The 24,653-nt window shown below is 39.2% G+C and overlaps 1 protein-coding gene across 1 annotated transcript in view; it reads right to left on the bottom strand.

Moving 5' to 3' along the window:
• The window catches only part of IL1RAPL1 (interleukin 1 receptor accessory protein like 1), a 543,775-nt gene that overhangs the window by 238,032 nt on the left and 281,090 nt on the right, over window positions 1-24,653 (bottom strand). Inside the window, exon 5 of the mRNA XM_077812318.1 lies at window positions 23,115-23,189. Within this exon, the coding sequence (XP_077668444.1) occupies window positions 23,115-23,189 (75 nt within the window). The remainder of the gene's footprint in view (window positions 1-23,114; window positions 23,190-24,653) is intronic.

The following is a 24,653-nucleotide window of genomic DNA, read 5'->3' as shown; positions in this document are numbered from 1 at the left end:
TAAAACCAGGCATGGTCATAGTATAATTAGCAAATCAACATACGTTTCCTGCTCCAGTGCAGAGTCAGGATTCATTTTATTAGTAGAATTGTATTAACATTCTGTAAATCAGATCAAAAGAACCACAATTCACAATATTGAAAGAGGAATACTAGCAGATTGTTTCACAGCTTCTGTAGGACAAGCTCATTGCATATACCAGGGCTTCTTGTATCCCTACATTCCTCTTGGCCACAAGCTCCCTGTGTGGCACCCTCTTATTCCCCTCTATTTCAGGAACTCCCTGCAACTCCCCGTACCCCCTCCCTCATGCCAGGTGCTCTATGTGCCCCACCCCATTCCTGCTCTGCCACATTGCCAGTAAGGAAATTGTTGTTTCCTTACTCCCCTATCATTGTCTCCCCTTCCCCACCATGTGAGAGGCTTCCCCACCTTCTTACTGCTGTCTCCCATTGTCTCCCCTATGCCAGAGGACTTGTGTTCTCCTTCCTGCATGCCCACCATACTGGGGGCTCTGTGTGACCGCCGCAGCCCTTTCCTCCCTGCCAGATGCTTTCTGGGACATTCCTTTACTCCCCAGTGCCCAGGATTTTGTCAAATCCCATGTTCCCCTATCTCCATGCTATTGGTTCATAATTCTTCCCCTCCTCATGCCAGGGTCTATTTGTGTTCCCCCTTTCTCCATGCCTCTCATACCAGTCTGTGAAACCCCCCACATAAACTTTTTCCCTCGTGCTGGGGGCTTTGTATGCCCCAGGCCTACACAACCCTCCATGCCAGGGACTATGTACCCTCAATTATTCCCCCAGAATATGCCAGGGGCTCTGAGTACCCCTTCTGCCCCAAGCCCCTTCTACTCCATACTAGAGTCCCCCATACCCCCCCCCCCACAAACACAGCAGCAGAGTATCGTGTGTCCCTCTTTATCCCTTTACAGTTTTTCAGTTTTCACCAAAATCAACCACTGATGCCTAGAGTCCCTGAAAATCTGGAACTGACTGGATGTGGTTGTAACAGTCTGTACCCCTTTTACAAGGCTATGAAATATTTTGTACAAAGCATGAGTTATCATTTGAACGCTAACAGTTTGCTGTTCATTGTTGTCCTAGTAAATATATATGTAGCAATATTGTATGTAAAGTTATACAATTCTATTGTATGACATGACTGAGACATGTTCCAAGCTTAGAAAAGCAGTCACAAACCAGTTCCTCAGAGTCAAAAAGTAAACTGTTGCCTCAGCCAGTGTCAACAGAATCAAATGGACCATCACATGGTCAAGTGGCCATTCTTTGGTAGGAAAAAGGGTGTGAGTGAGAAATTTGCATCTTGGCAAATAAACAGCTGGAGGTTCCTGTCTCCACAGACTGTCTCCTGAATCCCAGCTGGGGATGATTCTTGAAGAAGAGGAAAAAACATAATAATGTGGATCAGGTGCCCCAAGTTATTCCTCCCTTTATCTCTACCCATAGTAGCCACAACATCTGAAGAAAAGAAGCAGTTTTGGACTGAGGGAGGGATCCTATCTGAAAGGAATTCAGCCACAAAGACTGCTGAAGCATATAGTAAAAGAGAGATCAGACCCTTTGTTTTGAATTCACTTAGCTTGTTAAATTAGGTACAAATTGTGCTTTACTTTTATTTTCTTGTAACCAAATTCTGACTTTTATGCCTCATTATTTGTAATCACTTAAGATCTATTTTTTGTAGTGAATAAACTTGTTTTATTGTTTTATTTAAACCAGTGTTTTTGGACTAATGTTTTTGGGTAAATCCATTTGAAAAAAACAGGATCTGTGCATATCATTTTCTATTAATAAAATGACTGACCTTATATGAGCTTGTGTTGTCCAGGAGGGTTGGTCAGTACAAGATGCACATTTCTGGGGGAAGGTCTGGGTAAGTGAGTTTGCTGGTATTGCCCTGCAGTGTAATTCAAGAGGGGCTGGCTATAGCACTCATACAATATAACTGGGAGTAATTTACATGCTGGAGGCTGTGAGAGAACAGACCAGGAGCGGCTGTTCTCACAGCAAAGCAGTGTAAAGGCTCCTCCAGGTTGAGGAATTGAGGGGACACAGATGTTCAACAGTCCAGACTGTACCCTGGCTAATGTCACAGCAGTACTTAAATGTTAGCATGTTACATATAAAAAGACAGACAGACAAAGAAATGCCATCAAGTTGAGTGTATAGCCTTGCTTTACTCAGCCAAAAATGACTACATGTATCCTTTCTGTTGTTTCGGAGCTAGTTGCTTTGTCAGAAGTCTCTGACAATACATCAAGCATCTCTGGTTTTGGAAGTAATTCTTAAAAAGTTACCTTTATTATAATTTAAACAGGATACACACAAAAGAAATGTACTGGAAATAAACACAGCATTTGCCATGACAATCAACATTTGATAACAGGGCTCCCTAAGGAATACGAAAATCCTTTGGGGGAAAAATGTTCCACAACTATTGGATAGGGCAGTTAGTACTAGAGTATGTGTCAAGCCCCTTCCTGCTACATTAGTCATTTCTACACTATGGACTAAATTCTTCCCATACTTATATACACCCCAAATGGTGGAGGGAAGTTGTGTTGCTCCTATCTCATTAAGTCACAGGAAGTACCCTACTGGCAAACAGCGTCATGGTTGAGGATGGCACAGTTCATTGAAGATACCCAATCTGAAAAGTCTAAGGGTTGGTCTACAGTGGAGCGGGAGTAATTTCCAGCTCAAGTGGATATTCCTGTGCTAACTCTGATCGAGCTAGTGCACTAAACATAGAATTGCAACCATGACGGCACAAGTGGTGGGACTGGCTAGTTGTCCCTGATTATAATCTTGTCTGAGACCCCTATGTATATAACCAGGATTGGGCACATCTCTTGGTTTTAGATCTGAATTTCCCCCAAATTCTTGAGTATTTTGATCTGGAATTTTGATACAGGACAATCTCCAATTTTATTTCATTCTATTTTAATTTAATTTTATTTTTCAAAAAGCCCTCTGCCTACTTGCTATAAGATGTAAAGATGCAGAAGAAGAATGTTCACTTTATGAATAAGACACAATACTTTTTTTAAAAAATTAATTTAGGGCCATGTGGCTGGCTGACTGAATTTTCTATGGAGTCAGCTTGGCAGAACTATAAATAAAGTAATCTGCTCTTGCTACTTGTGTCTATATGAATTCCTATCAACATATGCAACAGCTGAATGCCAGATTACATTATCTTCTACTATATATATATATATATATATATTACAAGATAGTAGAAGATAATGCATATATATATATACACACACATACATACACACACACACACACACATATAAAGAAGTCTTCATCAGGGAAATTTCCAATCTGGTGAATATTTACACAATATTTAGTATTATCTGACTTTTGTGCTTCAAAAGTACAAGGGCTTGAATTCAGACTAATAGGAAAACTATTCAAGTGAGCCCTATCACATCAGATTTTCTCCTGCAGTCTTGCTCTTATCAGACTTTACCACATGCTTATTTTTGCCTGGGCAAATTATATCCTAGCACTAATTCTTATGGGCTATGTATACCTAATGTCTTTCTTTTGAGGAGCTCAGAGTGTTTGGCAACCATTGAAGAAACCACAGAGCAGTCAGGTATAGTAGATAAGATTGTCATTAGTCCCACTTTATGGATGGCCAATGTGAGACAAAGAAAATTTAAGAACTCAATTCTGTGCCAGTTCATAAAAGGAGAAGAGGAGAAACCATAAAGGCCCTTCTGCCCACTCCTTGTGCGTCCACACTGAGTCTGGGTGCAACGACAATCCTTGAGATCTCCAGACTCACCTTCCTAGAGTGGGTAGAAAAGGTTAGTGTGATGGGGCGCACTTGCCGGGAAAGGGTTATCCCTACATTGTGGGCTGAGGAAGCCACACACCCTTTACACTATTGGGCATGCTCCAAGTGTACCAGTATAAAAGAGAACAGCTCGGCTCAGCTGTGGGAGGACTGCCATTGAGGAAGGAGGTGTGCTGCCTACTCGAGACAAGGCTCAGTGGAAGCCCAGGACCATAGGAGCCAGGAATGCTGGAGCCCAGGCAGATGCCAAGGCAACCCCGAAGGCCTTGCAGGGTTCAGAGGTACTGGGGAAAGGGCAGACCAGAGAACCTAGAGGTAACAGGGATGCCCAGACTGCAGGAGGAAGGATGACGGTATATTTTAAAGGGACGCTATCAGTTTATAAATAATATAATATTCAAAAACAATTTCTTACCTACATTATTTCTTAGATTATGTAAACTAAGACAATTAAAAATCAATTTTATTTTCCAAAACTTAGGCTGTTTACTTTTTACATTTCCTTCAGCTTGAAGAGTAAAATTGGACTAGCAATACCCACTTCTGCATCTAGTCAGACTGTAATGACTTTCCCTTTCTGATATACATACACACCCAAGGCTGTAATGTCTATGTTGCAAACACTGCAGGGAATTATTTTTTAGATGTCTTTCTTTTAATTCCTGTGAAACAAAATACAGAAACATTGATTATAGTCTCCTGTTATATTTTTGGGCAAATTTGACATAAGTACTGTCCCTTTAGGCACAAAAGCCAAATAAATATTATATAAACATTTAACTGCATGAAATTTTCTTTGATGACAAACATATACTATGACCTGTGCTGTGTGGGTTTGATTAACATATTAACAGCTTCCCTTCACAGAGAGAGTTCATTAGTCACAAGGATTTACCTGCCTGTAAATGCTCCAGGAAAATCTAATAAGAAAACACAGCGGAATCTCCTGTATGATACTACATGATGATAATACAAGGAGGAGTATCTAAGGCCTTTGTGCTAATGGTGGTGGAGGGAATGTATTTCAAATGTGTTTTTTGGCATGCTGCTATTTACAGTCTTCTCACAAGACATTTAAAATATTTTCAAGCACTTTCCTGGTAGCTGTTATTCCTGTTATCTTCACCTTCCTGCCCATGTTAAAAGCTTCTGGAAGCTAGCCCCTATTACTCTTCCTTTTTCCTCCCATGTACCATACTACAAGATGTTTCATCAGTAATTTTCTCAAAAACTGGACACAACACACTCACCTATTGCACTTATCAACTGATTTCCACAAATGATGAAAACTGGTGATTGGCACAAGAAAACTGTACAGAGTAGCAACGGACTAACCAATGACATAATAAAGGACAAAACCTGTAAATCATGAGCACAGTGCATAGAAGCAGCACTCAGCTCCTACAAGAGATTGACTGCCTTAATGCCCTCTTTTAATCTATTACTAACTGATACTCTGCCACTAGCCACATAAGAAATTTAAGGAGAACTGGGTTTGTGAGGAAGGTTGGATGGAAAAGCTGCCAGTACGAATGGCTAGTCTCAGAATAGGAAGACTTGGCATGTACAAATGCTCGATTGCAAGAGTCAAAAACTCTAGGGGGAAAAAAGCAAACTACTGAACTACTAAAATGACTAATTTAGAAGCATTTCAATGTGATGTTTCCCAAAAAGACAGTCATCTCAAACCAGAAAATATGCAATCCTGAAATTATATACATGGATGGATGCTCTTGAGATGTGCTGCCCAAATAAAATGGGTCTATGAGGCTTACTTCAGCACAATGAATCAAAGTCAGCATATGTTTTTACATAACTCAACAGGAGGAACAATCCTTTTTCTAAGATTGCTTTTCTCATGTCACTCAGATGAGCAAGTAAAAGGATTCCTGTATCTCATCAAGGCTACAGCAGAGGGCCCTGTTTGTGAAGATCTGCATATTGTCTCTAAAAATAAAATTCCCCTGACACTAAATGGTTAAAAGAATGAAAACCTACAAATAAAAATATCTGCTGAAATTAAAATCATCTCAAAAATTTTATGAACCCCTACTATTATCACTAAAAACACCAGCCTTTTAAAAGTATTTGCTAGTTGTTTCCAGTTGCACTGATCATGTATATTTATGTAGAAAAGAAAGAACCATATCCCAGTAAGTTATATACTGATATAAATAAGGACAAAAAAGTTGAAGTGTGTGCAACTAATAAACGAAATTAACTGAAAATCTAATTACAATGTTGATAAGACTAAAGCTTCTTTCTTCATTATTGTTACAATTTATTCCTATATCTTAAATTTTCTTCACTGGATAATTAGTTAATTAACTAGCTGCCCAATGAATTGTTTAATTTCAAACAAAAACAAAATAATTAAGAACAGAAGGTAGCTTTTTATCTATGTAGTGTGGTCTGTTCTGTATTAACAAATTATGATAAATAACATACTCATCTCAATTTACATCAGTATTTTAATGAACAAAACAATTCCCAAATATGAAAATGTGAAAACTCCAGGTGAGTTCTACATTATATAACTTCACTGGGGTTTGCAATAACAAAATGCATTCCGTCATGTATATCATATTTATATATAAAATATCAGAATATTTCCATGCATTTAACATTCTGAATTATTTTTCTAGATTAGCACAGAGCTACTATGCACTATGTCACTAGCTAATTTACAGGTTACTAGCTTTTTAAGTACATTTTGAGGTGAATATCTGAGTTCTTTTGAAAATACTGAACGTATAGCACTAGATAAAATCAGGCAAGCAGAGTTTACACTTTTCTACATAGCTCTGCCAATGCATTACAGCTCCAGTATTGTAGACCTGCCACATTCTTGAGCAAATTTGCTAAAATGCCTTGTTGCTGTGGCAGGCCAAAGTAACAATGGTCATGGAGTTCGTAAAAACAGGAAAGAAAGCTTCCCCTGAAAGCAGTGCTTTTTCAGTCTGCCATACAAGGCAGTACAAAGAAACTAAAGTCTTTTTAGAAACTGGTTCAGACCCTATTTAGATGGATCTGCCTAAAAAACATTTTAAAATTAAAATATAGAAAATCAGGTTTCTGTTCATAGATTCTAGGAGAGACCCAGTAGCACAGCCTGCTTCCTTCCAGGTGTCCCTTCATCTAGGAAAAGTGTAGGGTTTATATATTCCCTTATTTCTCAGGCTGCCTTGCTCCACATTCCCCTGTAGCCTTAGATCTCAAAGAGAACTACCCTGAGCATGAAGCAACTCATCAGACAAGAAGAGGGGACTTTCAATTCCTCATAGAACTCCCATATAATCAGTCAGCCGTATGGGTTTTCTTCCCAAGCCACAAATTGCCTCCTACTTTCTCTCCCTTAGTGACTGTGTCTCCTTTTCCATAGGTATATTTTAAGAGGCAGAATCTGGAACGGGATACTGCTGGCCCTGGAGGATTACCTCACAAATCTTAAACTGACAGTGCACTGTGTTACAGCTTTATAATGTGTCTATCTACTAGAGACTAGAATAACATATACTCATGGACTCCAATAAATTCCAACGCTTGCTAAAAGACAGCAGCACCCCATCCATGTGACGAGGAGCTGAAGACCTAGTGAAACATTACCATTCTACACTGGCCATGGCCACTGATATGCTGACCCCCCAAAAGGCCCTTTCTCCCCATTGTTCACACAAATCTCCTTGGTTGCCTGACACCCTGTGCCGGATGAAGGAAAGGATGGAAACCCAAGCACCAATGGTGGAAAACAAACATTGATTCCGGCAAAATGAAACATTATGAATTCCTCAAAGCCTATGTTGAGGCTGTAATACAAGTCAAGAGAATCTTCCTATTGGGCTACAATGAGGCTGCCAAATCCTGCCCCAGGAGTTATTCTGGGTAAACCACTTCATTAATTCAGAATGCCTTCAACATGCATCAGAGCTGAGAACCAAGCACTATGAAGAACTATCACACACATTCAGGAAGGTGTTTAAACCAGCATGGATCCACTCTGCCTATACTCTCTAACCAACAGCCCACCTGCATTCACAGAGTTCAGGACTTTCACTCATCAAGAAGTTCTGGAAATCCTAAAGGAGTCTCAACCCAAGATTTGTGACACTGACCCTCCCTTCCTGACTTGTGAAACAGAGTCACAACAACTGGTGCCACTCCTGACAATAGGCAATACATCATTCAAAGAAGGAATGTTCCCTCTTTCAATCACTCAGTAGTCTGACCAACACGGAAGAAACCCACCCTGGATACTTCAGTCCTTGCCAGTATCAAACCTCCCATTCCTGAGCAAGTTCACAGAGAAACTCGCAAAAGACCAACTACAAGCTTATCTAACTGGAATTCACATTCTAGATTCAGCACAATCTGGATTCAAGCCAGGACATGGAAATGAAACTGCCTGGCATTGATACATGATCTCCTTCTGTCAATGGACAGATATCCACTCTCATCCTCCTGGACTTCTCTACAGAATTCAACACTGTTGACCATGAGATTCTGCTCTATCGCCTGAGAGAGATGACTGGGATCCAGGGTAATGCATTAACATGGTCTGAGTTCTTGCTGGAGGGACACACCCAATGAGCAGTGCTGAGAAACTGCACCTCCACCACTAGACCTCTCGGTTGTGGATGAATGTGATAGCATTCTTCAGCACACATGTCCACATCACTACCACAAAATATGGCCCAGTGCTTGGATGAGATGAATGCAAGGATGAGGAACAGTTGGCTGAAACTGAATCAGAGCAAGACAGAAGTGATGCTGGTGGGAAGAGGAACTAATTCTGAAGAGCTTACAGCTATGGTGCAGTCTCTGTTGGTTGAAGATACCATAATTAGTTCATTTAACCCCTACTCTAGCAGTACTCTCAGATTCCTCATTGACATTGAGCTCTCACATAGCAGCATGCATGAGTAACACTTTCTGCCATCACCTCTTGGCTAAGAAATTCTGCCCCATTCTGGCAGACAAAGACCTGGCCTTGATTATTCATGCTCTTGTCACCTCTTAACTGGATTACAGCAATGCAGTATACCTGGGCATGAACCCTTCAGCGCTTAGAAATTAGTTCAGAATGCTGCAGTGGATCTTCTCAGCAACACAGGTTACTGCAAACATAAGAAATCTGTCCTCTGTTCTCTACTGAGATGGTCGAGTTCAGGATCCTGACAAAAGGAAGAAAGGAGAGCAGCAGAATATGGACTCTGGACTTCAGAAAGGCAGACTTTGATTCCCTCAGAGAACTGATGGGCAGGATCCCCTGGGAGGCTAATGAGGGGGAAAGGAGTCCAGGAGAGCTGGCTGTATTTTAAAGAAGCCTCATTGAGGGTGCGGGAACAAACTATCCTGATGTGCAGAAAGAATAGCAAATATGGCAGGTGACCAGCTTGGCTTAACAGAGAAATCTTCAGTGAGCTTAAACACAAAAAGGAAGCTTACAAGAAGTGGAAACTTGGACAGATGACTAGGGAGGAGTATAAAAATATTGCTTGAGCATGCAGGGGTGTAATCAGAAAGGCCAAAGCACAATTGGAGTTGCAGCTAGCAAGGGATGTGAAGGGTAACAAGAGGGTTTCTACAGGTATGTTAGCAAAAAGAAGGTCAGGGAAAGTGTGGAACATTTACTGAATGGGGGAGGCAACCTAGTGACATATGAGGTGGTAAAAGCTGAAGTATTCAATGCATTTTTTGCCTCTGTCTTCACAGAGAGGCCAGCTCCGAGACTGCTGCAATGAGCAGCACACTACGGGGAGGAGGTGAGCGTTCCTCAGTGGTGAAAGAACATGTTAAGGACTATTTAGAAAATCTGGACATGTACAAGTCCATGGGGCCGGATTCAATGCATCTGAGCATGTTGAGGGAGTTGGCTGATGTGATTGCAGAGCCACTGGCCATTGTCTTTGAAAACTTGTGGCGATCGTGGGAGGTCCTGGACTATTGGAAAAAGGCAAATATAGTGCCCATATTTTAAAAAAAGGAAGAAGGAGAATCTAGCGAACTACAGATGGGTCAGCCTCACCTCAGTCCCTGGAAAAATCATGGAGCAGGTACTCAAGAAATCCATTTTTGAAGCACTTGGAGGAGAAGAAGGTGATCAGGAACAGTCAACATGGATTCACGAAGGGCAAGTCATGCCTGACCAAACTGATTGATTTCTATAATGAGATAACTGGCTCTGTGGATATGGGGAAAGTGGTGGACGTGATATTCTTTGACTTTAGCAAAGTTTTTGATACAGTCTTCCACAGTATACTTGCCAGCAAGTTAAAGTAGTATGGATTGGATGAATGGACTATAAGGTGGATAGAAAGCTGGCTAGATCGTCAGCCTCAATGGGTAGTGATCAACAGCTTGATGTCTAGTTGGCAGCTGGTATCAAGCAGAGTGCCCCAGGGGTCAGTTCTGGGGCCGGTTTTGTTCAATATCTTCATTAATGATATGGATGATGGGATGGATTGCACCCTCAGCAAGTTTGTGGATGACACAAAGCAGAGGGGAGAGGTAGATATGCTGAAGGGCAGGGATAGGATCCAGAATTACCTGGAAAAATAGGAGGATTGGGCCAAAAGAAATCTGATGAGGTTATTCAAGGACAAGTGCAGAGTCCAGCACTTAGGACGGAAGAACCCTAGGCACTGCTACAGGCTGGGACTGACCGGCTAAGTGGCAGTTCAGCAGAAAAAGACCTGGTGATTACAGTGGATAAGAACCTGGATATCAGTCAGCAGTGTGCCCTTGTTGCCAAGAAGGCTAATGGCATATTGGGCTGAATTATTAGGAGCATTGTCAGCAGATCAAGGGACGTGATTGTTTCCCTCTGTTCGGCACTGGTGAGGCCACATCCATAGTATTGAGTCCGGTGTTGGATTACAGAAAGGATGTGGACAAATTGGAGAGAGTTCAGCGGAGGACAACGAAAATTATTAGGGGGCTGGGGCACATGACTTATGAGGGGAGGCTGAGGGAACTGGGCTTATTTAGTCTGCAGAAGAGAAGAGTGAGTGGGAATTTGATAGCAGCCTTCAACTACTTGAAGGGGGTTCCAAAGAGGATGGAGCTAGACAGTTCTCAGTGGTGGCAGATGACAGAACAAGGAGCAATGGTCTCAAGTTGCAGTGGGAGAGGTCTAGGTTGGATATTAGGAAACACTATTTCACTAGGAGGGTGGTGAAGCACTGGAATGGGTTACCTAGGGAGGTGGTGGAATCTCCATCCTTAGAGGTTTTTAAGGCCCATTTTGACAAAGCCCTGGCTGGGATGTTTAGTTGGAGTTGGTCCCGCTTTGAGCAGGGGGATAGACTAGATGACCTCCTGATGTCTCTTCCAACCCTAATCTTCTATGATTCTATATGCTGGCTTCCCATAGAATTTCAAATCACGTTCAAGGTCTCAGTCCTTATCTTCAAAGCATTCCATGACCCGGGCCTTGCATATCGTGAGTATGTCTACACAAACTGCAGCACTGAGCCTCCCAGCCTGGGTTGACAGGCTCAGACGAGTAAGATTTATACTAGTGTTCTAAAAACAGCTGTGTACACAGAGCTTTGAAGTTGCAGTTCAGGTTGGAACGCAGGGTTCTGAAGCCTAGGGAGGATCGGGGACCTCTTCAGAACCCAAACTCCAGCCCAAGCGGCAACATCAAAGTGCTGTTTACACAGCTATTTTTAGAGTGCTAGAATGATACCCGCTAGCCCTGATATGCCAACCCATGCTGGGAGGCTCATTGCCACAGGATGTGTAGACATCATGTAAAGCATTGGGACACTCAAGAAAGCTTTGGGAGACTGAAAATTATATATTGGATATGGAGTCAAGGATAAAAGATCAATATTGTAACATTCGCTGTCACCCATGAAGCAAAATAGATTGTGGTTACTACATTTGTAAATTCACTCCTCTTTATTGGTGTAGCACTTCTACATTCTGTGATGTAATGCCTTCTGGGGACAGAGATCCTCTAATTGTAAGTTCACTGGGATGAAATGCAGTGGTTGAAGGAAACCTGGAAAAGACAGAATTACAAAACCCCTCTGCTTAAATAGTTTAAATTATAACAGATTTATAAGTATCTTTAGTATCAGTTCCTAAAGGAATTATAAAATTAGTGCTGAGAAGTTGGTTCTTCTATCATTTTTAATGAGCAGAAATGCACTCTGCTTACTTTAAAGAACCCCATGGAAAAAAAAGTCAAACCCCGATACATTATTCAAAAACACAAACATTTTTTAATTCAAATGAAGCATCTAGAAAAAGATGTGAAAGGACTAAACCATTTGATTTTTCAGTTCCCATGTGCCCCATATTTGGCCACAATGTTAGGTGAGGTTAATTTGATTTTGTGGTTCTTTCTATACATTTTTCTGAATTATTTTTAATGTGGCTTAATTAAAGTATGGTTTTGAATATTTGATGTAGTGAGTATGAATTTCTTGCATAGTGAACTCCCGCTTGATATATTTTCCTTGCTAAGTAAGACTTTCCTGTTCTCCTTTATACAAACATTTTCAAAGATTTTACAGATTAGTGACTCTAATGAGTGTGCAACAATTTCTGCATACAGTGTGTTGCTATAAACAAACTAATTGATACACTTATATTTCACAAAAGTGAAATAAACACTAGGAGCCAGTGCAGACAAGGTTCTGTGAATATGTAAATCCTGAATTCTTCTGTGTGCAGTCTTCATTGATGAGAATTTTAAGCAATAACACTCAGGTTACATCTATTTTTTCCCTGTATGAAACCATGAAATAAAATGGAACTTCTAGTCTAATTTCATCATCACACCTCAGAGAAAAGGGGGGAAAATAAAGAGGAAAAACAGTGAAGTCTTTAAAAAAATCCTTTTGCTTTGAACAATCTAAGGCATTACTGAATAGATTCAAGCTACAAAATTGGGATCAAGATGTGGTTTTTAAAAACTCCAATGATAATCGATATTCAGATTCAAGATCTGGACTTGAGCTAGTGTAAAGATAGGGCAATTTTGATTCTGCTCTCCTCAGGCCTAACCCATAGTTCAGGGGTCCTGAGAGCAACAGCTTTGGTTCAGATTCATCTAACATAACATAGGTAATGGATGATTATTTTAAAACATTATTTTTACATTCACAACTACTATTAGCACTACTGCAATGCTGTAATAAAGCTACACTACATGTCATAGAATGAACACGGGTCAAGATCGCTCCCTGAATCAAGTAGCATTATGTAAGGTCAAGTTAAATTAATGTACCTTTTTGGCTTAGAAGTATCTAAAATACTGAAAAGCAGATAACCAAAACTGGATAATTGGTGAATTGGCCACTCAGTGTTAACTATATGTACTATAAATACTTTAAATTTTCATAAAGTATTATAAAAGCAAAGAAACAAAGCACAAATCCTATGAAACTATAAAACTCATGTTCACAATATGAAATGTTTTATGTATGTTAGCAAATATAAATAATTTTAAGTAAACAAAGCTTTTAAAAATATCAATATTATTACAGTTTGCCCAGCTACCAAAATTTATCCTGTAGAAGAAAACTATAAATGGATACTTCAGGAGCATTTTAATTACATTTAGCGCCAAACAAACTTTTCACCAAAATAGCAGTGCTCAAAAATGTGAAAACCAGCCAGATACTAAATAATTAGCACGATTCAAAATTCCCATAGCTGCAGACGGATTGTTCAAAATGAAACCCCTTTGTATATATAGGTTTCAGAATAGCAGCTGTGTTAGTCTGTATTCGCAAAAAGAAAAGGAGTAATTTGAAGTGAGCTGTAGCTCACGAAAGCTTATGCTCAAATAAATTGGTTAGTCTCTAAGGTGCCACAAGTACTCCTGTTCTTTGTATATATAGCAACCCTAATAGTAGTACAAAGCACCTAATAGATACAAAAGCATGTTCAACTACAGAATCTTGTTGTTTGTAAAATCACTCCAATTTTGAACTTCACAAACAGATGCTAATCTGAACTCTCCAGTGCTGGCAAGTGGTTATTGTTGTACAATTGGAGAACAGACTGCTCCTGTGGGAAAAAGCAAGAATTACTTGTACTTTCACTGATAGCCCAAAGAAGCTATTTAGGTCAGTTTTACATGTGGAGATGAATGCTGTTCACAGGAGACCTTTAACTCCAGTGCAGGATATTACAGACTAAATTTATAGTGACTAGTCATTAATCAGAAATATTTGGGACACAATACTTGTCAGGGTTCCCTCCCCACTCTGAACTCTAGGGGACGTTGGGACCTGCATGAGAGACCCCCTAAGCTTATTTCTACCAGCTTAGGTGAAAAACTCCCCAAGGCACAAATTCTCCTCTGTGTCTTGGATTAGGTACTGCGGCCACCACCAAGTGATTTAGACAAACTCAGGGAAAAGACCACTTGGAATTCCTACTCCTCCCTAATATCCTCCCAAGCCACCACACCCCTTTCCTGGGGAGGCTTGAGAATAAACAAGATGAGCACAGACCAACCTTGGGTTTTTTTAGGACACTAAAAAAAACCCCAATCATATTCTAAAAGAAACAGAACTTCATTATAAAGAAAAAAGGTAAAAGAAGCACCTCTGTAAAATTAGAATGGAAGATAATATTACAGGGCAATCAGATTCAAAAACAGAGAGGATTTCCCTCTGGGCCAAACTTTAAAGTTACAAAAAGAAAACCAAGAATACACCTTCCTCTCAGCACAGAGAAAAATCACAAGCCAAAACAAAAATAAGCTAATGCATTCCCTTGCTAGTACTTACGAATTCTAATGGAGTTGGATTGCTTGCTTCCTTGATCTGTGTCTGCAAGCACACAGAACAGACAGACCAAAACCTTTCCTTCCTCCCCCGCAAATTTGAAAGTATTTTGTCCCCTTATTGGTCCTTTTGGTCAGGTGCCAGCCAAGTTGCCTGAGCTTCTTAACCCTTTACAGGTAAAAGGATTTTGTACCTCTGGCCAGAGGGATTTTACAGTACTGTATATAGGAATGTTGTTACCCTTCCCTTTATATTTATGACAATACTTAACTCTGATTTTGATATTTCTTGGTTAACACATTCCTTTGAAGTTTTACCCAGTATTGTTATGCAACGTTATTATGATTATTATTATTATTGTAGTAATTTTACCAGGTAATGCTTCTAGATGTTTCAACACTAGACATTTGTCCTGATGAAGAGCCTGGATATAATTCAGAAACACTCAGTGTAGCTTCAAGCCAAAAAACAAGGCAAAATGACTGCAGAACAATCATGTTCCTGATGTTTGGAATTTACAAGATTATGGGCTTTTTATTAGTACCATTTTAAAGGATGTCAATCATGTATAGTATGTGCCTACTTCTAAATTGCATTACATATTATAGGTATTCTATATTTTATTAGGGTTTTGCTCTTGATAATTTGCTATATGCTGCTGTCTCCAACAACAACAATTTGCAAAAGGTTTGCTGCATCAAATTGTGTTTTACTATGCTGATAAGAGATTGTAGAGTTTTGGATTATGCAAGTAAGTTTCAGATAAGAATCCAAACTTCTGGATGCTTAACCAAACCAAACTCAAATTTGAAACCTTTTGAGGTTCGATCACTAATAGCAGAAATCACGGGTTTCTCTACCCTTCTCTCCATACAAAATTGTGTGGACATTTACCTTTATTATTGATCTTTATGAAGATTGGGGTGTTGATCTTCATAAGAAATAATTTGGTAGCCTGAAGTAGGAAGTGGCAGTACATTCAGTCTGCACTATTTATGACTAACAAAGGATGAAATTTACACCAATGGAGAGAGCTTGCTCAGACGCCTATGCACCACATATTAAAGCCTGAAAACAAGGATTAACTGGTAGATAGGGCCTTGTGCAGACTCTTTGCAGGAGAATATGGGTATGTATCACCCATGATGAATATAAAAAAAATAGTTTATTCCTCCCACCAGGTTCAGATTCCCAGATAAAACACTTTAATAAAGCGAGGTAAATGTTGGAAAGACCGTATCAGTGTGAATAAATTTATAGAAACTCAAACATTAGAAAGTATGAAAATGTATAGTGAAGCATACCTTTTTAGGGTATAACTAGAATTAGGTGGTTGAGGGACGGGGGAAGGATAGTTTAGCTAGCGTGTTCACTAACTAACTCTGGCCTACCTGTTAGTATATAGGCTTGTTTGTCAGCCTGAGATAGAATATTGGGTTTGACCTTTTGATACTCTTATATCTTGCATTAATATGTGTGAACAAAGACAACGTGTGTGTTGCTTCTGCCTCTGTCAGATGGGTTTGTTAGTACAATGGGAACAGATAAGGGATAGAGCAGTTAAATTGTTACAGGGCACGGTGGGAGTGTCTGAGCACACTTTAAGATTGTCTAAACCTCTATCTTAAGGAAAGGTCAAGCAACCAATCAGTAGGGGGGGATTGGGGCTGGGAAGGTATAAATCACTAAAAGACCAAAGAAATGCCTGTTTCTGACCTTAGCACAACCTCACTCCTCACCTCTCCCATGGGATATGAAAGGGGTGGGACTGTGGGCATGCATTGCAGGTATATTTTGGCCTGCCAAGAAGGAGGAGGTGGGAAATGGAAATGGGGTGGGGGGAATGGGGAACCGGGACACAGGCAAGGCTCTGTGGCGTCAGAGCTGGGAAGGGGTAAATGGAGTGAATGCTCTGCTAGGAACAAAACACAGGGAAACAGACTCTGTACGGATATGCTTGTTTGGAACTAACCCCAATAAACATCACATTACCTGCACTTCGGACTTCTGGTCTTCTGCTTTCTGTCTGCGAGACAAGAACCAGGGGAGGGGGTGAACGGAAAGCTCTCTCACACTACCTATTACCGGTATCTTTATTTTAATGTAGATGCAGATTACCAACTACTACGTCTACTTAGCTGGTTGAGATTAACCTTAGTGGGGAGTTCACGCTGCAACTTGACTAGTTAGCTCAAGTATAAAGATGTTTGGGTCTACAAATAGCAGTTAAGAGTATTTCACAGGCTAATTCTGTACTCCTGTACCGCCCCTTAGTGATTCCAATCTCCCATATTCATTTTTGTTCCCTTTTCAACTATTTTGTTAAAGATGTTACTGCCGTGTCAGGGATATTTCACGAGATCTTTAAGAAGATTAAACCCTATGGCTCACACTTTGAATGGCCACTGCATTTCTATCAAAAATTGTAATACAGAATTTGAAAATTAGATTTTTTTGTCTTTCCTGTGGACTTTATTTGACAATAAAAAAATTAGAGTTAGCACAACCACTGTGTAATCAAGAGTAGATTCTTGTAGTTTTTGTAATTGAAAAATTAAATACTATTTCAAGGTGGGGAAAAAGGTATTTTTGAGATTCTGATTTTCTCAGGGTATAAGGTAGTTTGGGTACCTTCAACATTCATTTCCATTTTTCCAAACTGTCTCCCACTTTCTGTTTTTACTACAGGAATTTGTTCTAAAACTAACTCTGATGAACAGTACTCAAATATGCTAGAACCTGCTATTATTCTAAATAATATTTTATTATTATTTATTTTATTTATTATTTATTGTTTATTTTATTATTTCTGAATATATATATTCTCAGAAATAAATAAAAGACTAATTGCTGGTGATTCCTGTTTGCAGGTACCCAGTGCAAGTAATCATGCAACAAGTGGACTGGTTCCCTGATGAAACAAATTTGGAAGTGGGTTAGGAGAAGGCATCTCCTAAAGATGGTGGGGAATGGGACTGTGGCTCCTAAAGTTGGTACAGTGTGGAGACAATACTCTCTTCCCCTACCTGGTGGAACAGATAGAAGGGATGACCTGTTCTAGATGAGTTATTGCAAGATAGTTTCCAGGTGTGTTATTTTAAAAAGTTGTGATCTAGTTAAATCATATTTCTGATGTTTCTTTCTGTGGTGTCCAGGCCAAAGGTACCTGGTAGTACATGCTCAACGTGCCTGAGAGGAGTTAGGGTTCCCAGGTGTCTGGTTTTCGATCAGAACACCTGGTTGAAAAGGGACCCTGGCCGTTCCAGTCAGCACTGCTGACCAGGCCATTAAAAGTCTGGTTGGTGGTGCAGCGGGGCTAAGGCAGGCTCCCTGTCTGCCATGACTCTGCGCAGCTCCCAGAAGCAGAGGCATGTTCCCCCTCCAGCTCCTACTCACAGGAACATCCAGGGGGCTCCGCATGCTGCCCTGGCCCCAAGCTCCGGCTCTGCAGCTCCCATTGGCTGGGAACTGCAGCCAATGGGAGCTGAAGGGGCAGCGCCTGCAGATGTGGCAGCACACAGAACTGCCTGCCTGTGCCTTCGCATAGGAGCCAGACAGGGGACATGCCGCTGCTTCTGGGAGTTGCCTGAGGTAAGTGCTGCCTGGAGCTTGCACCTCTGACCCCATCCCGTGCCCCAAATCCTCTGCCCCAGCTTTGATCCCCCTCCCACTCTACGAACCCCTTGGACCCAGCCCAGAGCACCCTCCTTCACCCAAACCCCTAATCCCCAGTCCCACCCCAGAGCCTGCACCCTCAGCCAGAGCCCTCACCCGCCGTGCCAACCCCCTGTCTCAGCCCTGATTCCCCTCCCACTGTCCAAACCTCTCTCAGTCCCAGCCCTGAGCACCCTCCTACACCCCAAACCTCTCAGCCCCACCCCAGAGTGTGCACCCCCAGCCAGAGCCCTCACATCCCCCACACCCCAGCCCCCCGCCCCAGCCCAGATACTCCTCCTGCACTGTGAATCCCTGAGCCCCTTCCTGCACCCTGAACCCCTCATTTCTGGACCCACCTCAAACAGCAGAGTGCTGCTAGCATTGAACTACTATGAAAATGGGTATCTTTAAAAATTGCTTCCGTTTTAATAATATTGAGTGTTATTAAATAAAAGGTAACTTTTAAATATATATTAAAATGATGATGATTTTGTTCCTTTAACAGCATTGGTATGTCATTCAGATGCATTGCATGAAAATTGTTTTCATTCATTTTAACTGAGTACTAGAACACAGGCACACAGAGTGCTAGTTAATTCTTTTTATTTTTGTGTTTGTTTATATAATTTCTGATTAGACTAGTTAAGTACTTTTCTCATTAACAAGGCCAATTTCTGTGGAAGATTTAATAAAATGCATTGTGATATAAATGGACCATTAATCTCCTTCCCCTGAAGCTTGACCTTTGGGAATTGTTTATATCTCTCTTTTAGAAACAATATGTTCGAAACAGTGTTAGTATCTTTTTTGTGTTTTAAAAGAAAAGGAAAAGAAAAAAAGAGAGCCCCTATTCACCATACAGTAATTAATTCAGTTTTATAGGAAAAAAATACTTTGCAGACCACCAGGGGAGAATAAACAGTGTGTTTGTTGGAATATAGAAGTAATTTTTACTGATGTACTAATCAAAAGATTAGTTCAGATAAAGGAAGAAAAATGTGGCTTCTTACCCAAACAGTTATCGAAAACTTTTTGGTCGTTCAGAGAGTGCTGGAAATCATGCAAGAACAAGTTCTTTCATCAATACTTTTTTGACTATTTCCTGCTTTCAATGTGTCTGATAATACTGCAAGTGTAGCCTTTTTTTGCAGAATTTTGGCACTTCAACTTACAGTTCTGGGTAAGACCACCAAATGGATAATGTGGGAGAAGAAAAAACAACACCAAAACAAGGAAAAAAATCAACCTAACTTTTTCTGTCCTTAAAAGTGTGTCAGTTCATTTTTTATTCAAAATTGTGGCTGATGTTTCAATCTTTTTTTATGAGCTGTTTTGCCAATTCTTAACAAATTGTCTACTGTGAACACATCTGTTCTCTACTGTTCCGGAGGAGAGCACTATATTCAGAATAAAACCAGGCATTACAGGGACACCTGTTTATTTAAAGAATAAGAGAAAAAAAAGAAAAGACAATTATTTTAAAATGCCAGCTAATATTGTAAGCTATTATTGACAGAGGAACAGGTTAAACTTAGGATCTGAGTCTTATAGTAGGATTTTGCTTTTCATTTTTAATTTCACCAGGCACTAGACTTTCAATTTAGCATGCTTGAATTATTTGGGATAGAAATCAGAGTATGACAACATTTAAAGTTAGCTAGAATGTTAAAAAAAATCCATTGTAATCTAAAATCCTAGGATTTTGTTTGAATTACAGATAATTTCAGTGAATTCAGGAAGTTATGAGCTGACAGGAGTGTTTGGGAAATCAATCCTGATTTCCTAGAGGTGTGTGGAAATTTATTGTGGGGCGACGGGGTTTTTTTGTCTACGAATTTTAATTAAATAATGCAGTCTCAAAAACCTAATATGAGTTTAATGGACGAATTCATGTTCACTTTCCTATTCTAAAACACAATAGCAGTGATACAAAATAATCTATTTAAAAAGCACCTCTCCCACTCATAAGTGCTCAGGGTTCTGAACAAGTATCATAAAAGCTATTTCCCATTAACTAATAAAAAGAACATGTCAACCTCTATAAAATTACAAACAACATGGGTAAAGAAAAAAACAATAGGAACAGAACAACTGAACAGCAATTGTGATAGTAATTTAAAAAAATATAACACCTCTGAAACAAAGGTGGAGAGAAAAGAAATGAAACAGATTTCAGGAGGGATGGCATTCCACATGATAGGGGCTACCACATCCAAAGCTCCACTGTTTACTGACTTTCAGAGGCAATGGCAGAATCCCTTAAGCACAAGGTGGTATGTGAGTGCAAAAACCCATCTGGTGAGGGCTCAAGGAGGAGGTCTTGAATACAACCAGGGCCAGTCCTATTCAGAACTTTTTAAAACCAAATTAAAGGCTAATTTAAACTGAATTCACCATTAATACGCAACCAATGCAAAGAACGCAAAGCGAGCTGAATATAATCATGGTAGCTCAAATCCATGAGGAAATGTGCAGCTGCATTCTGAACAAGGTGCAAGCAGAAGATCAGTCGTGCTGATAAATCCAGCATAGAGGGGAATTACAAATGCTTGACTCATAGAAATTGGAAGGAGGAATATTTTCACATGGCCAGCCTAAAAAATAATGTTTTTGCTCCAACCTTTACAGTTGCCTCTAAAAACATCTCACTCATCTTTTTCTTTAAGTGAAAGAAAACCGACCACTATCTATGCTTCTCCTAAGACAGTCTGTAGCTCTACAATATTAATTTCTACTGGGGTTCTCAGCATGGGAAGAGACTCTGACATTCAGACTTGAATGTCAGCTGCTTCAATCTCTCTGTGATACAGGAGTCAAATGGATAAGTGGCAGAATTTTTAAGGTGGAATCCTGCCAATGCGTAATGTATTTACTTAATTTTAAACATGTGAATCGTCTCACTGAAGTCAATGAGACTACTAATGTGACTTAAGTAAAAAAATGCTAAACTTTAGCAGGATAAGGACCTTCAGTTTGAAGATAGTTATTCAACACAGAGTAGCAGCCGTGTTAGTCTGTATCCACAAAAAGGAAAGGAGGACTTGTGGCACCTTAGAGACTAACAAATTTATTTGAGCATAAGCTTTCATGAAGTGAGCTGTAGCTCACAAAAGCTTATGCTCGAATAAATTTGTTAGTCTCTAAGGTGCCACAAGTCCTCCTTTTCTTTATTCAACACAGTTTCAATCTCACAATTGCACCCTTACCCTGGCACTCACATGCTTTTTGTATAGATACTTAAGTAATTAATTAATATAGTTCCTGTAGGCTGGTTAGACAAGCCAAGCCATTATCACTTCAGATTAATTTATGGTCAGTCCTTCCAATTTGTATGTGAAATTGACATTTTCAAGTTAATCCTTTCACTTTCATCCGCAACTATTTATTCTTTTGAAAAATGCCTTTTCCATAACCAGGCACTTCACAAATTATTTATTCTATTTCTTAGAACTTTGAGAAATCAAAGATATGATTAATCCTAAAAATCAGAGACAAAAAGCCACTAGCTAGCCATTAATAATTACACTCTTTTTGAATTAATCTCACCAATATAGTACATTTAGCAAAGAGAGCGACAAAAAGCAAAAAAAAAAAAAAAAAATCAATTTTCCCCCCAATGATATTTATGAAAGCAACATTAGTCAAGAAGGCAATTTCGCAGAGTTATTTTGAACTATACTGCCCTGGCTTTTCATGGGTCTGAGAGAAGAACCATCCACAATATCATATACTCATGGGTACTTTTGTGACATTATGCATAAAAGCAATGCCTCCAGAAATCAATACTTCAAGGAATTGCATTACAACTGCAGGGGTGCATGTGCATGTATTTCAACACCTTAAAATCCCTGACCCAACTATTTCCAATCTCACCGTTTTTACATTTATTAAAATGCAGGAGCACTAAATACTGCTAGCGTCAGGCATAGCATGGACAGGCACAGTACATAACTCTCTGCCAATGAACTTCAGTCCTAATTTGCAAGACTTCTACTTCTCCTATTTTAGATCTCTACGCAACAGTATCTCCTTAACATTATTCAGTGCTTTTTTTTTTTTTTTTGGTCAACAAATGTCTGCTACTTATCCAGGCTAAACCACCAAACTCAATTCCTTTTGTTTCCATAGATGAAATGCTAGAACATCTGTCAACCCATTAGACAATTTGTTTGCATTTAGACAACACACACCAAAATTCTAAACTGCATGTTACATCCCGACACCCACACTAGTCAGACTGAGAAAGGGAGAAAGATGCTCACTCTACTGATGAATTCCTCTACATTGTCCTGGGTAAGATAACTCTTTCCAAACCCTCTGAAATAGTGGTATATTAGAATAACCAGACACTTTTATATTAACGTCTCACTGTCTGTTGGCTGATTTGTGGTCATCACAAGTATTTATAATTACAAAATGTCGTTGTGGAATTATAGTTAAACCCCAAAGCAAACGAAGTCTTGCAGAGCAATTTGGAATAATTTTACACTGAATCTTAATTACTCACTGAATCATAAATATGTATATTAGATAAACACATTGTAAAAGTAAAAGTACATATATATGATTTACATCCCTGTGACTCAGAGATCAATATTAGGACGATACACCAAACTCAGCTAACATTGTCCATACACTGAGGATCTTGTAATACATATTTTGTAAGTGTTCATTAACCAATATTTAATTATAATAATATTCTTATGGCAATTGTGCAAAACATTTTTTATTGAACCCAGGAATAGTGGTGGCAAGACACTAATGTTCTTCCAGGTCTTTCAGGGTAAACTTTAATATCATCATCAAGCATTAATACAAAGGATGACATCAGCACAATTTACTGAACAGCATGACATGATTGCTACTTACCTAGCTGGGTCTCCTGAATCATCAGCTTACTTTCCAAAGGGTGCAAAAGCTTTGGTGGTTTATCTGTTAGTGGTGCTGGGGGGGGAAAAGCATACATATATAATTATTCTGGATATTACATATTATACAACAGTGTTTGATTTTTACCTATGTCAGCAAAGATACCCCTTAATTTGTGTGCATTTTTAATTAAATGCACAAGCATCTAGATGTTATGATGGGCATGTTGTTTTCTAACTGTAAGATAAATACATAACTTATAAATAGCATTATTCATACTCAAGGTACTATTTAGAGCTTGTCATATATTTTTGCACAGAACCGTTTTTCTGACAAAAATATTTATCTTTGTCAAACTTTTCACAAACATTTATCATAGAAATTTTTTGTTTTTCAGAAAAAAACCATGACAATTTTATAGATGTTTAATAATTATTTTAATGAAAATTGTGTATGAGAACATATTTGTTTACCGAAACCACAATTTTCAGTAAGCAAAGACATTCGATAATGATTTCCAACAGAATTTTGACAAAAATGTCAATTAGTACATTAATAAAAAGATCAATGGCACTTTTAAGGAAGGTCAGAAAATGGGTCAGTTTTTGAAACCTGTGAAATGGAAATAGTTGAGAAGTGTCAAGATTTTCCACAAAAGTGTTTTTTTCCATTTTTAGTCTCCCCTAGTATTACCTTAGAGCAGTTAGACTTATATTTAGGAATTTTCAAGATATGCAGTAAGGTCTGATTCTATAAGTTTCTACAAATCTCTTCCAAAGTGCTATATGAGCAAAGTCAGTGAGAGGTGATGGTTTTTGGCACCTGGTACAAAGGTGCTTATCAACTTGCAGGATCGATCCCTAACATACTATCTTCATGTATATAATTTTCTTTTTAAACAGCAAAGCTCATATGTCAAATCATGCAGCTAAACTGGTGGTCATATTATTCAAATTCTTCATCTACAGACTTAATTGACAGAATCCACATTAATAATTATTATTGTAAATAAGTCCTTCCTTTACTGACCTCTGACCACCAGAAACATGAGTTAAAAATAGAAAAATAGCAAGTGATTTTTTTTCAATATCAGCAGTATATGTCCATAGAAAAGCCTTACTTTCACTTTTGTAGTCATGCAGAAATTCTATGTTGCTTTACTTTTTTACCGTAATTTATATTAGCGTCTTTAATAGATATTATGGGCTGTCATTGATTTGAGTACATTTGAAACAACTCTATAATCTTTGCTCCATCCAATTTGTCAAAATCATCACTTCTGCCCCCACATCAAGTTGGCACGACACACACAGATGTGTGTGTTATCCTACTAAATCTGCTCACCTTCTGTCAGCTGAACTATGTCAGCAGTATTTTAGATAATCATTTAGCCACTTTACTTTTTTATTTTATTTTTAGATTTTATTATGCTTTTTTGAGCTCTCTGATTGAAATATACATGTCCCCTGAAATCCACCATACCAATTTCAACTCTGCAACAAGTACAGAATTGATCAGTTAAGGGTGACTGATCAAATG

The sequence above is a fragment of the Eretmochelys imbricata genome, chromosome 1 (assembly GCF_965152235.1).
Source record: "Eretmochelys imbricata isolate rEreImb1 chromosome 1, rEreImb1.hap1, whole genome shotgun sequence".
In the NCBI taxonomy this organism is placed as follows: domain Eukaryota; kingdom Metazoa; phylum Chordata; order Testudines; family Cheloniidae; genus Eretmochelys; species Eretmochelys imbricata.
The sequence above is the reverse complement of the archived record's forward strand: the minus strand, read 5'-3'. Positions and strand labels throughout refer to the sequence as shown.